Below are 12,405 nucleotides of genomic sequence, written 5' to 3'. Positions count from 1 at the left end.
AGGCCAACGTTGCCACCGGGCACTCAGACTTCACAAGAAGATGTGATGTGCTTTCCATAAGCGGAGAAAGCAGAAACCAAAGATCAAAGAAGTAATTGAATGGATCACTTGGTAGCTGGCAAACCTAAAGTATGGTGATATGCAATGGAAATGGACCAAAACAAATTCAGACTAGTAGGTGACACCCTGTAAAATCCATATGGGAAGATACTATGAAGCAGGTAAACAGGGGACCTCTCTAGAACATTTTCAAGTTCTGCTATGAAACCGCTCATATAGTGTCCCTAAAAAACATGTGACTGGGCGCATAGCAAAAGAAGTTCCCTGGTCAAACCAGGCCAACTTTTCCAACATTCATGTGAGCTGAATGTAGACCGAGCTCTTCGTGTTCCATGGGCAGCATTCATAATTCAAGCCCCAACTTGGCGCTATCTGAGAAGACACACATCCCTTCAATCGCCTCTGGGCCGGTGGTACAGAATAGGAGGGGGGGATTAATGGCATGTGAGACGTTTCTTGTTTAATCGAAATGTTTGCACCCTCTACCGAGATGTGCTGGCTCCTTGAAATCAGAAAGCTTTTTACAGCACTGTCAAAGGGAGATTTCCACTCTCTCCAAACGACATTGTTGACTGAGTGCATCCTAAAGTGACATTTAATGTGCAGGCAGTACAATGACTCTGGTGAATTAAGAAGTGCAGTGAGCATGAAAACCATGCTGAAGGACACGTTTTGATTCTTACCCTTAAGTGCATTTCAGTCAATAAAAAACACCAGTGACTTCTTTTAGTAGCTGACATCGTTTTACTGCACTATTAATCCCAAGTGCCTCTGATTGAACCATGGAGGGTCAGGTGTCAAAAGAATGTGCCTTTGCTACGTTTTGCACCAATATGAAAAGCCACTCTACGTACATATTCAAATGTCACATACCAATGAGCTGTTAGTAGTTTCCAAGGACATCTATGGAGATGTCCCCCTAACATTTATTCACCCCACTGGTATTCCCCACCTGTTACTAAATGTTTGACCCCAGAAAATGCCACATGACCAAGTGTTTGTGTTGCTTCATTTAATACACCTGGCATTTCTTCTAATTTACGTCTGTAATCGGAATAACTTCTGGGATGGTGTTTTTGTGAATTATTCCACTTTATGTGTTAGCACTAGCTTTTGTTTGGTTCTAACAGAAACCGGTTTCCCATACTGAAACGGTTATCCTTGTTGCACCAACACCAGGGTTTCAGAATGGCGCGATCTATCAGTCAGGCACTTTCACCCATGTCCCCTTCCTTAGTCTGAATCCAACAGTCTCTCAGCCCCGGGAACTGGCTACGCCCAGCACTTTACCTGCACTTCACGTTCAGCAGTACTAGGTGGGGGGTGGATGCGGTCGCACCCTCCTCCTTCACGTCACACACTCTGTCCTGCAGGGCGGCCTCACCTGCTCCCACGGATGGTAAGATCAGAAACCTTTGGGGAGACGGGTCTTCATGTGAGCTCGGCGGCCAGCACTCAGCCAAAGGTGGGCCAGCACTCAGTCAAAGGTGGGTCAGAACTCAGCCAAAGGTGGTTGTGGGCCATCCCTCAGCAGAAGGCTGTTGCGACCTCTGTGCCAAATCTTTTGACTGCTATGAATTCAGGCAGTGGCAGCTTTTGGGCAGATCTTGCCGTGATATAATTCCTTTGCTCTTTTTGTCAGTGGCAGCAGCACTCAGTGATCAGACCCATTGCCGACTGCCGGGTGACATTTTTCAGGCACAACTTGGTAAACTTCACTCCACACGCTGTGCAGAAAGGCCTTGAGGAACCTTTACACGACATGAGTCTTTTTTAGTGACTCCATTTGGTTCATCAGCTTCTCTGCAATTCCATTCGCTGGGAAGATGTGGGCTTCTCTTCCTGGACGGTCTCTCTTCATATATGGCTAGGCAAACACCTTCCCTCTCTTGGCGGGCAGGCAGACATCTATGCACTTCAAGCAGACCCTCTGCCTCCTAACAAAAAGTGATGACGATGTCTTGTCCCCTCACCTTTTGGAGACTGGCTATCACCTTTTGGAGACTGGCTATCAGACAGACATCAGCCATGTTTACAAGGCAGCTCTTCAAGGACTCTGTCGAGCACTCCCTTTCTTCATCAAGAAGAGCATGGACTGGAACAAAGTGGGGTGATTTCAATCCGACTTTCATACCTATTTTCGATACAGCGATGTGGATTCACTGTATCAAACTTCAGAACCAACTTGGGGTAGTTCTCTTTCAAATGTCTTATTTAAGGTACAGACATTTTATAAAGTGATGCATCCATGATATAGTGTCATAGTGTCGTCAGCCTTTTTGAAGCAGTATTCAGGTACAGAAAAAAAGACAGGCCTGGAATAGAAATCTCTTCACCTTCATTAACATTAACTGTAGGGCAATCCTTCACTCCTACCATCGACAAAGTGGCGTTGCTCAAGAAGTGCTAATCAGTAGCCCCTTGACAACAAAATCTTCAAGGAATTTCGAAAGGCAGCTCTGCCTCCATCCAGCCTTACTTCAGGGACTTGTTCTAAACTGGAATGCATGCAGTGCAATTCCACTGTCTGGGAAAGAAACCCTCATCCTCCATCTTGTACATGCTACAACTAGAGCATCCAAAATGGATCCAGCTCTTTTTCGTATGGACTCCCTCGCACACAAAGGCATATTACCACACATGTACTGCACGCATACGTGACATGCGCAAGTACTCAAAGTATGCACTGGATGCCAGTGCAAAGTTCTGGCTTTCACAAAACACTGGGGGCCATATTTATACTTTTTGATGCAAAACTGCGCTAACGCAGTTTTGCGTCAAAAAAATTAGCGCCGGCTAACGCCATTCTGAAGCGCCATGCGTGCGCCGTATTTATTCAATGACGTTAGCCGGCGTTAGCCGGCGTTAGCCGCCGGCGCTGCCTGGTGTGCGTGAAAAAAAACGACGTACACCAGGCAGCGCCGGCGTAGGGGGATATGGAGCTTGGGCGCCAAAAAATGGGGCAAGTCAGGCTGAGGCAAATTTTTCACCTCAACACGATTTGCGCCATTTTTTTCGACTCCCAACCCCCATTGAAATGACTCCTGTCTTAGCAAAGACAGGAGTCATGCCCCCTTGCCCAATGGCCATGCCCAGGGGACTTCTGTCCCCTGGGCATGGTCATTGGTCATAGTGGCATGTAGGGGGGCACAAATCAGGCCCCCCTATGCCACAAAAAAATAAATAAAAAAAACTTACCTGAACTTACCTTAATGTCCCTGGGATGGGTCCCTCCAGCCTTGGGTGTCCTCCTGGGGTGGGCAAGGGTGGCAGGGGGTGTCCCTGGGGGCTTGGGAGGGCACCTCTGGGCTCCTTCCGAGCCCACAGGTCCCTTAACGCCTGCCCTGACCAGGCACTAAAAAACGGCGCAAAAGCGGACGGACGTCATTTTTTTTGACCCGCCCACTCCCGGGCGTGAATTTTGCCCGGGAGTGTAAATACGGCGCACATGCCTCAGAGTCAATTTTTTAGACGGGAACGCCTACCTTGCATATCATTAATGCAAAGTAGGTGTCCACGCAAAAAAATGACGCAAACTCCATGGACTTTGGCGCTAGACGCGTCTAACGCCAAAGTATAAATATGGAGTTAGTTTTGCGTCGGAATTGCGTAAAAAAAAACGACACAATTCCGGCGCAAACAGAGTATAAATATGCCCCTGGAACTTTATACAAGAGGAGTCAGTAGGCCACACTCGTACTAACACAGATAAAAACTTCTGGTCGTACTCGGGTCATACTAAGGATTCACAAAACATGGTAGGCTGCCATCACACTTTATATGTTACGCAGAGGCGGTAGTCAGTGATTAGAGGGTCCTGCCCTCAAATGCAATTATATGAGGTAATTAACTGTCCCAGCACGGTAAACACACGTTTTTTTAAGTCAAACGAGACATTCAATCTCCCAGGTTTTGTTTTTAATATCGTTTATTTTTTCCCAAATGCTAGCATGAATTATGCCCCAATATTTTACGAATACATCTCACTTGTAGATGTTGCCAAAAGTTGACGTACACAATGTTGACACCTTTTACTGTTAACTGATCATTAAATCCTAAAACCTGACCAGGAGGGGTTAACAACTTGGGGTGAGATAAAATTCCACTGCTTATACGTGCCTAATTGATTTAAAATAGGCCCCGAATGTAGTTTTGGTTCGTTTTTGTTGAACATTTGAATAAAGTATTATATTGAGAGAAAGTAACTGTCTCTTTTATTTAACGACACTGCAAGGGCTCCAAGCCCAGAGGTGAGTGACAGGGCACCAAGGGACTTCAGCTGGTACCCTTTTTCACTTTAATACGCCCGGCCTTGTGGTAACCCGATCCTGAAAAAAACACAGGCGTTCTACAAACAGAGAAGTAGGACTACAACTTTTTTCATCGACCGAGAGGCAGACCATCGCTTATTTGACAGCACTGTCATACAGAAAGCGAGGTAACTAAAGGGAACTAAATGCACTCTTAAGTGCAGTATCATTTATAATAACTAAGTTGTCTTTTGCTTCTGGCACCAATTCTGTGTTGGAGCCCATGAAAACGTGCCTCTCTCTATGCTCAGATGATCCTCTCTGAAAACGGGGATACAAGTTAAGGGACAGATCTATCAAGCCACCTTGCTGTGCTACAGGAAAGGGCAGGAATGTGCCATATTTAGCATGAGGCAGCATAATCCAGTCCTTTCCTTGCGCTGGCACACAATCACTTGTACCTATGTAGGCATCATTGGTGCAAGGGTGCAAGTGTTGCAGGCAGCATTGTTTTTGTGCAGGAAGTGGCACATTCCTACACAAAAACAATACTGAGAGGCATTTTCCTCCTTCTAAGTGTGTTGCAGAATGGAGTAAACTTAGAAAGGGGACACACCAAGGAGGAATAAAGATATTTCTCCTTGTGCCTCCCCTGGGAAGGCGTGGCATTTTGATGCATTCCCAGGTTTACCAGTGTTGGCAAAATCGGGAATGCACCAAAATCCATGGGTGGATGCATAGGAACACCCAGGCTTCACCTATGGAACTCCTCCCTGGGTCACAGTAATGGAAGGCATCGGTTTGCACTGGCTTGATTTACTCCAGATTTATCAAGCCACTCGGGGCCACACTCGGAGATCTGTCATGGCTTGATAAATCAGACTTAGGTTTTGCGTTGTCCATGCGACCCCTTGCATGGCGACAGTAGCCGCTGCCCATAGGGGGCGCAACGACACACTAAGCCATCATGCCTTACTTTGCATCTTATTGCTTTAATATTGCCACTATGACATGAAAACAAGCAATCGCTTGACTGGTGGGAAAAGCTGTAATATCACCTCAGCTGCAGCTAAGGATTCTACCAGCTGTACTGTGCATGTGTCAGGTGGGGCTGTTATAGCCCAACCTAACACAGACACAATACAAATCTAACATGATGCACTAGCGAAAGTTAGTGCACCATGTCAGATAACGGGGATTTAGGGCCTCTCCATCAGGTGCCCTTATGCCCCATCAGAAGCCACGATAATGGAAAAAGCACAGCCTCCTGTTTCTCTGCTTCCACATTGTGGGGTTTGGCCACTTGATGAGTGTCTCTTGCACCTGTTTTGCACCGTGGGGTTGTGTTTTCTGTTTCATTTTTGGTGCATGGGGTTGGAGTGGGGCTGACAGGCAAGGGCCACGTGTGGCCCCATGTAGAGCCTTGGTTTTTTTGGGCTTGAGGGTCAAAGAGAACCTCTGGCTGAATCGAGCATCCAGCTCAGGTCTGCAATGGCTCACCCACTGGCTGGATTTTTCGATTTTTTATTTGCGTCAGATGATTGTGATGAGTTTTTTTTTCAAGCTTTTTTGGACGGAGAGCTCAGCCAACGTTATGGACTTTTCACCACTTTCTAGATTCACCAGCCACGACTGCAAAGGCAACACAAAAGAATGATAAATATGCCCCTAAATTTACTGAAATCTCCAGGAGTAGATGTTGAAAAACTGGGACTAACAAGGCAGATCCAGGATGGCTGGACATTGTACCCAGGTGGTTCTAACAACACAATAAAGTACTGTTCCTTACTCATAGCACAGCTTAAAGTGCATGAAAATACACATTCATGTGAGGCGGAGCAATGCACCAAGTTTAGAGGTCGAACAAAAATCACCTCACATTAATGTTCTCTTTGGCACCTGTAGATCCTGAAAATATTACTGCATGTGTCCTTTTGTTAGAATCTTGTTGACTTTAATATTTTAAGATAAAAGGTATCTGGCACTTTCAGTCCATTTACTTAATTCAGGAACTTTGACAAACTATTGGTTTGCAAAGCACTACAAAACTCCACTAAATATAGCTGTGGTCACAAAAGGTCGTTTGTTTAAACTTTCTGCCAGTTACAAATATTTTCTAAAGTGTCCCTCTGAGATCATTGGAGGTGGTGAGGCACAGGTAGGTGCATTGCTTCTGTCCATTCTTGGGCTCACACAGAGCCAGTTGCAGATGGAATTACCCAGAGGTGCTATATATATTGACTTTGGATTTTTAATTGTCGGAGTGGCCAATTGGTCAATGTATTTTCATAGGACACTTTCTTTACCACAAAGATAATGTGCCAATATTGTCAGAAATATGTGCTCGGTGCCAAAAATATTAGCATCACATATATATTTTGAGGTGGTTCTCTTTCAAGTTTCCTCTCTAGCTGCCATCCAGACACAGCCATTGTGTAAAGTGATTGTTCACAGCAGGTAGAACTGGGGCTATCTCCAAACTGGAGCACCCACAACATGGGTACATTGGTGTGTACGGTTTTGTATCTGGCAAAGCTACAGAAACGTCTTCAGCGCATACAGAACGCCTCCGCACGCCTCATCCTCAACATCCCTCGCCACAGCCACACATCTGCCCATCTGAAACACCTGCACTGGCTCCCTGTCAACAAGAGGATCACCTTCAGGCTCCTCACCCACGCACACAAAGCTCTCCACAACATGGGCCCCTGAATACCTCAACAGCCGCCTCTCGTTCTACACGCCCTCCCGCCAGCTTCGCTCAGCCAGCCTCACCCTCGCCACCGTCCCACGCATCCGCAGAACCACCGCAGGAGGAAAATCCTTCACCTACCTGGCAGCCTAAGCATGGAACTCCCTCCCCACACACCTAAGAACTACCCAGGACCATCTTGCCTTCAGGAAGTGCCTCAAGACATGGCTTTTCAAGCAGCAGTAAGCCCCCCCCCCCATCCCCAGCGCCTTGAGACCCTCTCGGGTGAGTAGCGTGCTCTATAAATGCATTGATTGATTGATTGGCTATAATCAGCCTTTTTGAAATGGAATCGGGGACAAACAAAGGGCGGGTCTGACCTTGAAAGATCCTCACCTTGAAGAATAAAAAGATACAGTCCTACCCTTCTCCTCTACCACTTATGAAATGGCAGTGTTCAGGAAGCTAATTCGAAGTGCCTTGCTAACAAAGCCTTCAGGTAATGTCTCAAAGTCTGAATAACTCCATTTGCATCACTGCAGTGTTTGGACTGCTTCCCTCCAGCAGCAGGAATATAAGAAATAACACTTCCACTGTTTGGTGAGGCTGTCTTTATCTTTCTGCTTGTGCCACACTAAACTGGAAGCAATCAATCTCAGTACTCAGAGTTACAAACACACTCTCTCTCTCTCTCTCTCTCTCTCTGTCTCCACACTCCCGACACAACCACACACAGGATTTTAGTGCAAGGTACTATGCTTTCACATAACAGCAGAACTTTACATGAGAGGAGCCAGTAGCCCACACCTTCACTGACATAGATCTACATTTGTGGTCAACCATAAAACAAAATATGCTGTCACCAAAGCCCTATGTACTAAACCCAGGGACAGCAGTTCTGTGTCCACTTTGGGTGTACTCTTCAATTCCCCAACATGTCACAGGACAGATCTTGGACCTCACATTGTCTGGAACACGCCTAGGCTTCTAAGCACACGCTAGTTTAGTATGATGCAAGGGCAAACTACAAAGACAGGATACAAGATAGTCACACATCGGGGTATTCAGGGGAGGGGTTTACGCCAGTAAACCACGAGGACTGCATTCCCAACCCAGCAGAAATTAATGTTAGTAGCAGAAAGGCTTCTTCAGATTTTGGTGTCTATCAAAATATGTAATATATTACTATTTTACATGCAAATAATTTTGTTTTCCTTTCTACAATTTCCTTCTCAAGATTTACATACTTAGTTTGCATGCAATCCCAAAGAGCTTCCTCCTGCTGTATTCTAAAACCCTCTATGAAAATCTGACTTTGACTTAAAACCTTCTATTGTTCCCTCTGTTTTCTTTCTTTTGAATGACCTGCTAACCTCCAAATTCTGCATGCCTCCTCTTTCTGGGTATAGGCCGCTCCCAGTCGCATACGTCTCCCTCCCTTAATCTAGTGTGTTTCTATTTCTGCAAATTGCCTACACCCCATTTCATTGATCACAACCTACCCTTCTTTGAACCATACTCAGTCAACATAACAAAACATAACCTTCTATAGCTTACTGCTTCACCCCACCAACCGATTGCAAGAACTTGCATAGCCCATTCTAATGACCACATCTAACTCCTATTAACCTGACCTACCTCATGAACCTGAGCCAAATGTGTGAAATGATTTTCTGAGGAGCAGAACAATAATACCAATTAATGAACAATAGTCAATAACCAGTGGATTAACCATTAATTTTCGGTCCCGACACAGCACACTACTCACCGTGAAGCACTGCGAAGCCTCATTAGGGGTTGTGAGTGCTATATAAATCCAATTACCATATAATACAGTACTATGTTAAGCAGAAGAGCCTATATGTAAGCCAGAACGAGGAAAATTGTGCTGCTCATATTCTGATACCCACCAAGAGAATGCACTATACCTTGAAGTTGTATGACCTCTTGGGATCCATTCCCATAATGCACTTCTTCATCTTCAAGCGAGGACCAGGCACTGAGTGTCGCCTCAGTTACTGCAAACTGTTCTGCCACTCCTACACAAAATTCAAGAGAAAAGTAAACAGTAATGCAGTTACATTTTGTTAACTGCATTTTTTGTTATTTCTTTAAAGTTCAAAACTGGGCAAGGCCATTAGAAGGTTTACGACACAACCAGAATGGTAGCACATTTCCAATATTTGTTTAGGCAAAGTGAGCTCAGTTTAAGTAATTTTCCCAGGAATACACTTTGCTGAATTGAGGCCAGGAAGTGAACCAGCATCCTTATTTTGTGAGATGGCACCCATTTACCAGGCTGCCAGGTAAATAGTGAATTTTCTCTGTACTTTCAAGCTCCTGGCTAAATAGCATAGATCATGGACTATTTGGCTGGCAGTGGATAAACAGCTGCTTCCTTTTGTAAGGTCATCAGCGATAGCATATAGGCCCATCGCCTCCTCTCAGTAGGGTATGTTCAAAGTATATTTTTACACAGCAAAAAAATATGTAAATCTGAGAAGAAGTGTCAGGATGTACTTTTGTCTTCTAGATGAGCATATTTATATTCAGGGCCGGTTTTAGGGCAGTGTGACCGGTGCAGCTGCACCTGGCGCTGACTTTGGTGGGGTTTAAAACTAACATATGGGTTTAAAAGCAGTAAACATCCTGAACTTCCTTGTGTGTCCAATAGTTTTCAGGCAACAATAAAAATGTCAAGATAACTTAGGTGATTCATGTTCTGACTGGTGAGAGATCTATTTTGTCTAATGGCAGTTTTGACTCATTAGAAAGTGGGGCAGAAGGTCAATGTGCCTGCTGCAAAGAACGTGTAACATGCAGATGAGAGAACTGAGTGAGTGAACTATGAGTAGCGCTATAAAAGATGAAATATATGTCAGAGAGGGGCTATTGAGAAATGAGGGCACTGTCGGAGAGTGGTAGGGAGAGAATTCATGGAGAAGGATAGTCATTGGGCGCTAACACAGGTCCCTGAAGTCCCTAAGGCGAAGTCCCCCCCCAACCTTATAGGGGACCACCACCCCTTGCGGGGGGGGCAAATTTATCTCATAACCAATGAATATCCGTGACACCTTGAAGTCGCAAGGGCCAGTCACCATATTGTGAATACCCATTAGCATTACCTACTGAACACAAGCATTGCCACGGTTTCTTTCACGCAGGATTTGACGTATTGAAAGGCGTCCCAATGGTGCCTCATTTATGTTCCCTAAGTGTTCCCTCGAGTGTGCTGTATTTGCAGCTCCTACTGAGCACTGGACGTACATTTTTCATTCTGTAGAACACAGCTCACATGGAGTCGTGTCACAAAAAGGTCCGACAGAATTAAGGACTTTCTCATATATGGCTAAAAGTAGGTCGAAATCTAAAACATAGGTGTCCCAAACTCAAGGGATGTAATAATTATTGCATATTTCCACTTTTTGAGGAATAACACGAACATTTTGGCAGCGACATCCACATGTCCTTTACATACCAAACCTTTTCCCATTGTTAAAATCAGGCAGGATTCACCTGGGAGCAATCTTTACTGCAACTGGTAATTACTAGATGTAATAAACCTCGCATCAGTTGTAACTGCGATCCATGCACAGGAATCACAAATGAACGGCTCACTTGTTTTCAGGCCTTACGTCTGTTCTCTCTCTTTGTCTTGCAAACTGTAAGCACTTACACATCAATATGTTACTTTGATCACACATTGACTGTTCCTTTTTAGATGTTCGGCCTATTGTATAGACTGGTGCAGTTTCTATTAGCAATAAAGAAAGCAACATTGTTTTGTACCGTTTTGTAATGATAGTCTCCGCCCCTATTGTGCCAACTGCCCTCTACTCACATGGCCCACGTCCTACAAATCTGGCTCCTTCCTATTGCCTCAAAAAATCTTAGAGTGAAATAGGCGAGGCTCTGGGATGGAGACCCTAAAACATCAGCTCCAAACCACGCGGGGCTCAGTTCTCATTGAACAGGGAACAAAGAAGCATTACTAAAGCAACCATGGAGGAAATCTAGGTGAGATCTTGAATGCTGAAAGCCGAGTGTAGCCATCACTCAGCCGAGTGAGTTATAGGGCTATGCCTCCGAAAGCTAGGAAAATGTGAAACTCTCAGATATCCCTGTACTCAGCCTCCTCTTCAGGCATTGGCCCTCAGGTACATGTATCCATAGGGAAGAGGCCTATGAAAGATGTGGCAGAAGACAGTGTGGAGGGGTCAGTGAATCAAGGACCCATTCTCGTGCCTCCTATAGGCTCACTTTGACTGCCATAGAATTTATCTAACAGATACTATGATGCTCTCTTCTATATTAGGCCCGATGGCCTTCCATTATCAACCTTCACCTCCACTAGACCTCCTCCTCCTTACCGCTCCTTTATCCTGATGCCTTATCCTGTCCACTACTCTACCTCTCCTGCTCCCCTCAACACCTCTCCCTACTTGTTGAATAAATACTCAGTGGCGGTTGTCTATCAGGGAAAAGTTGTGGAGCAACACGGGGGACACTGACAAAAAAAATACGAGAAAACGTACCTGCCGCCTCACAGCCTTGGTACTCTTGTGCTCCTGGTGCACCAGATCCCAGACTCCACCGTGCCAATCCAGACACTGCTCCCATGCTGGTAATACTTTTATCCACCATGAGTGAAGCACCAGGATTGATCTGAGTGGCTGGATTTGCTCTCTCACAGGGACTGAGACTCTGTATCTGCTGTTCTCCACCCCTCTGTGCAACACAGCTTGGGTTGAAGTATGGAATAAAACTAAGGAGCGAATTTCAGTAAAGTGGCGCTGCATCCAATGCAGTGGCACTTTTAATGCGCCCCTTAGCACCCCCACAATGCCCCATGTCTGCGCCATATTTAACATACAGCACACCACAGTAGTAGTTAGGGAACTAGCAACAAAAATGTTGACGCTAGTTTGGCCCTTTGAGGATTAGCACCAAACATGTTGACTCTAATCCTGCAAAGCACATTGAGGTCCATTGAAAACAATGATGTTCCTCCTTTTAATGCCTGCTCTGGACAGGTGTTAAAAATGGCACAAAAAATGGCACAACAAAATCTTTTAGATTTCTTGTGCCATTTTTGCGGCCCCCCCTTAGTGGGGGAACGCCCCCTTGCATATATTATGCCGGGCGCAGGCATTATGTGGCACAAGGGGTTACGAAGTGGCACAATGCATGCATTGCGTCTCTTTGTAAATATTTTGCAGCGTTTAGCCATAATATTGCTAAATTGGCGTAAAAAAATGACGCTAACATGGCGATATATGGAGCTAGGCCCTCTTAAATCTAGGCCTAAATGTGCATATCAGTTTGGCTGTCCTTAGACAGCTGGCCAAACCAACATGTGCACTTGCAGTGTCCACCACTCCACCCCCATGCTTGCTGCTGAGC

The 12,405-nt window shown here is 45.3% G+C and overlaps 1 protein-coding gene across 2 annotated transcripts in view; it reads right to left on the bottom strand.

Moving 5' to 3' along the window:
* FAM131C (family with sequence similarity 131 member C) overlaps positions 1-12,405 on the bottom strand; it is a 292,326-nt gene that overhangs the window by 29,152 nt on the left and 250,769 nt on the right. For both annotated transcript variants that reach the window (XM_069240101.1, XM_069240100.1), the window contains one exon: positions 8,931-9,041. In XM_069240101.1, the coding sequence (XP_069096202.1) occupies positions 8,931-9,041 (111 nt within the window). The remainder of the gene's footprint in view (positions 1-8,930; positions 9,042-12,405) is intronic.

The sequence above is a fragment of the Pleurodeles waltl genome, chromosome 6, assembly GCF_031143425.1.
Source record: "Pleurodeles waltl isolate 20211129_DDA chromosome 6, aPleWal1.hap1.20221129, whole genome shotgun sequence".
Lineage (NCBI taxonomy): Eukaryota > Metazoa > Chordata > Amphibia > Caudata > Salamandridae > Pleurodeles > Pleurodeles waltl.
This window is presented reverse-complemented; position numbering and strand designations above follow the sequence as displayed.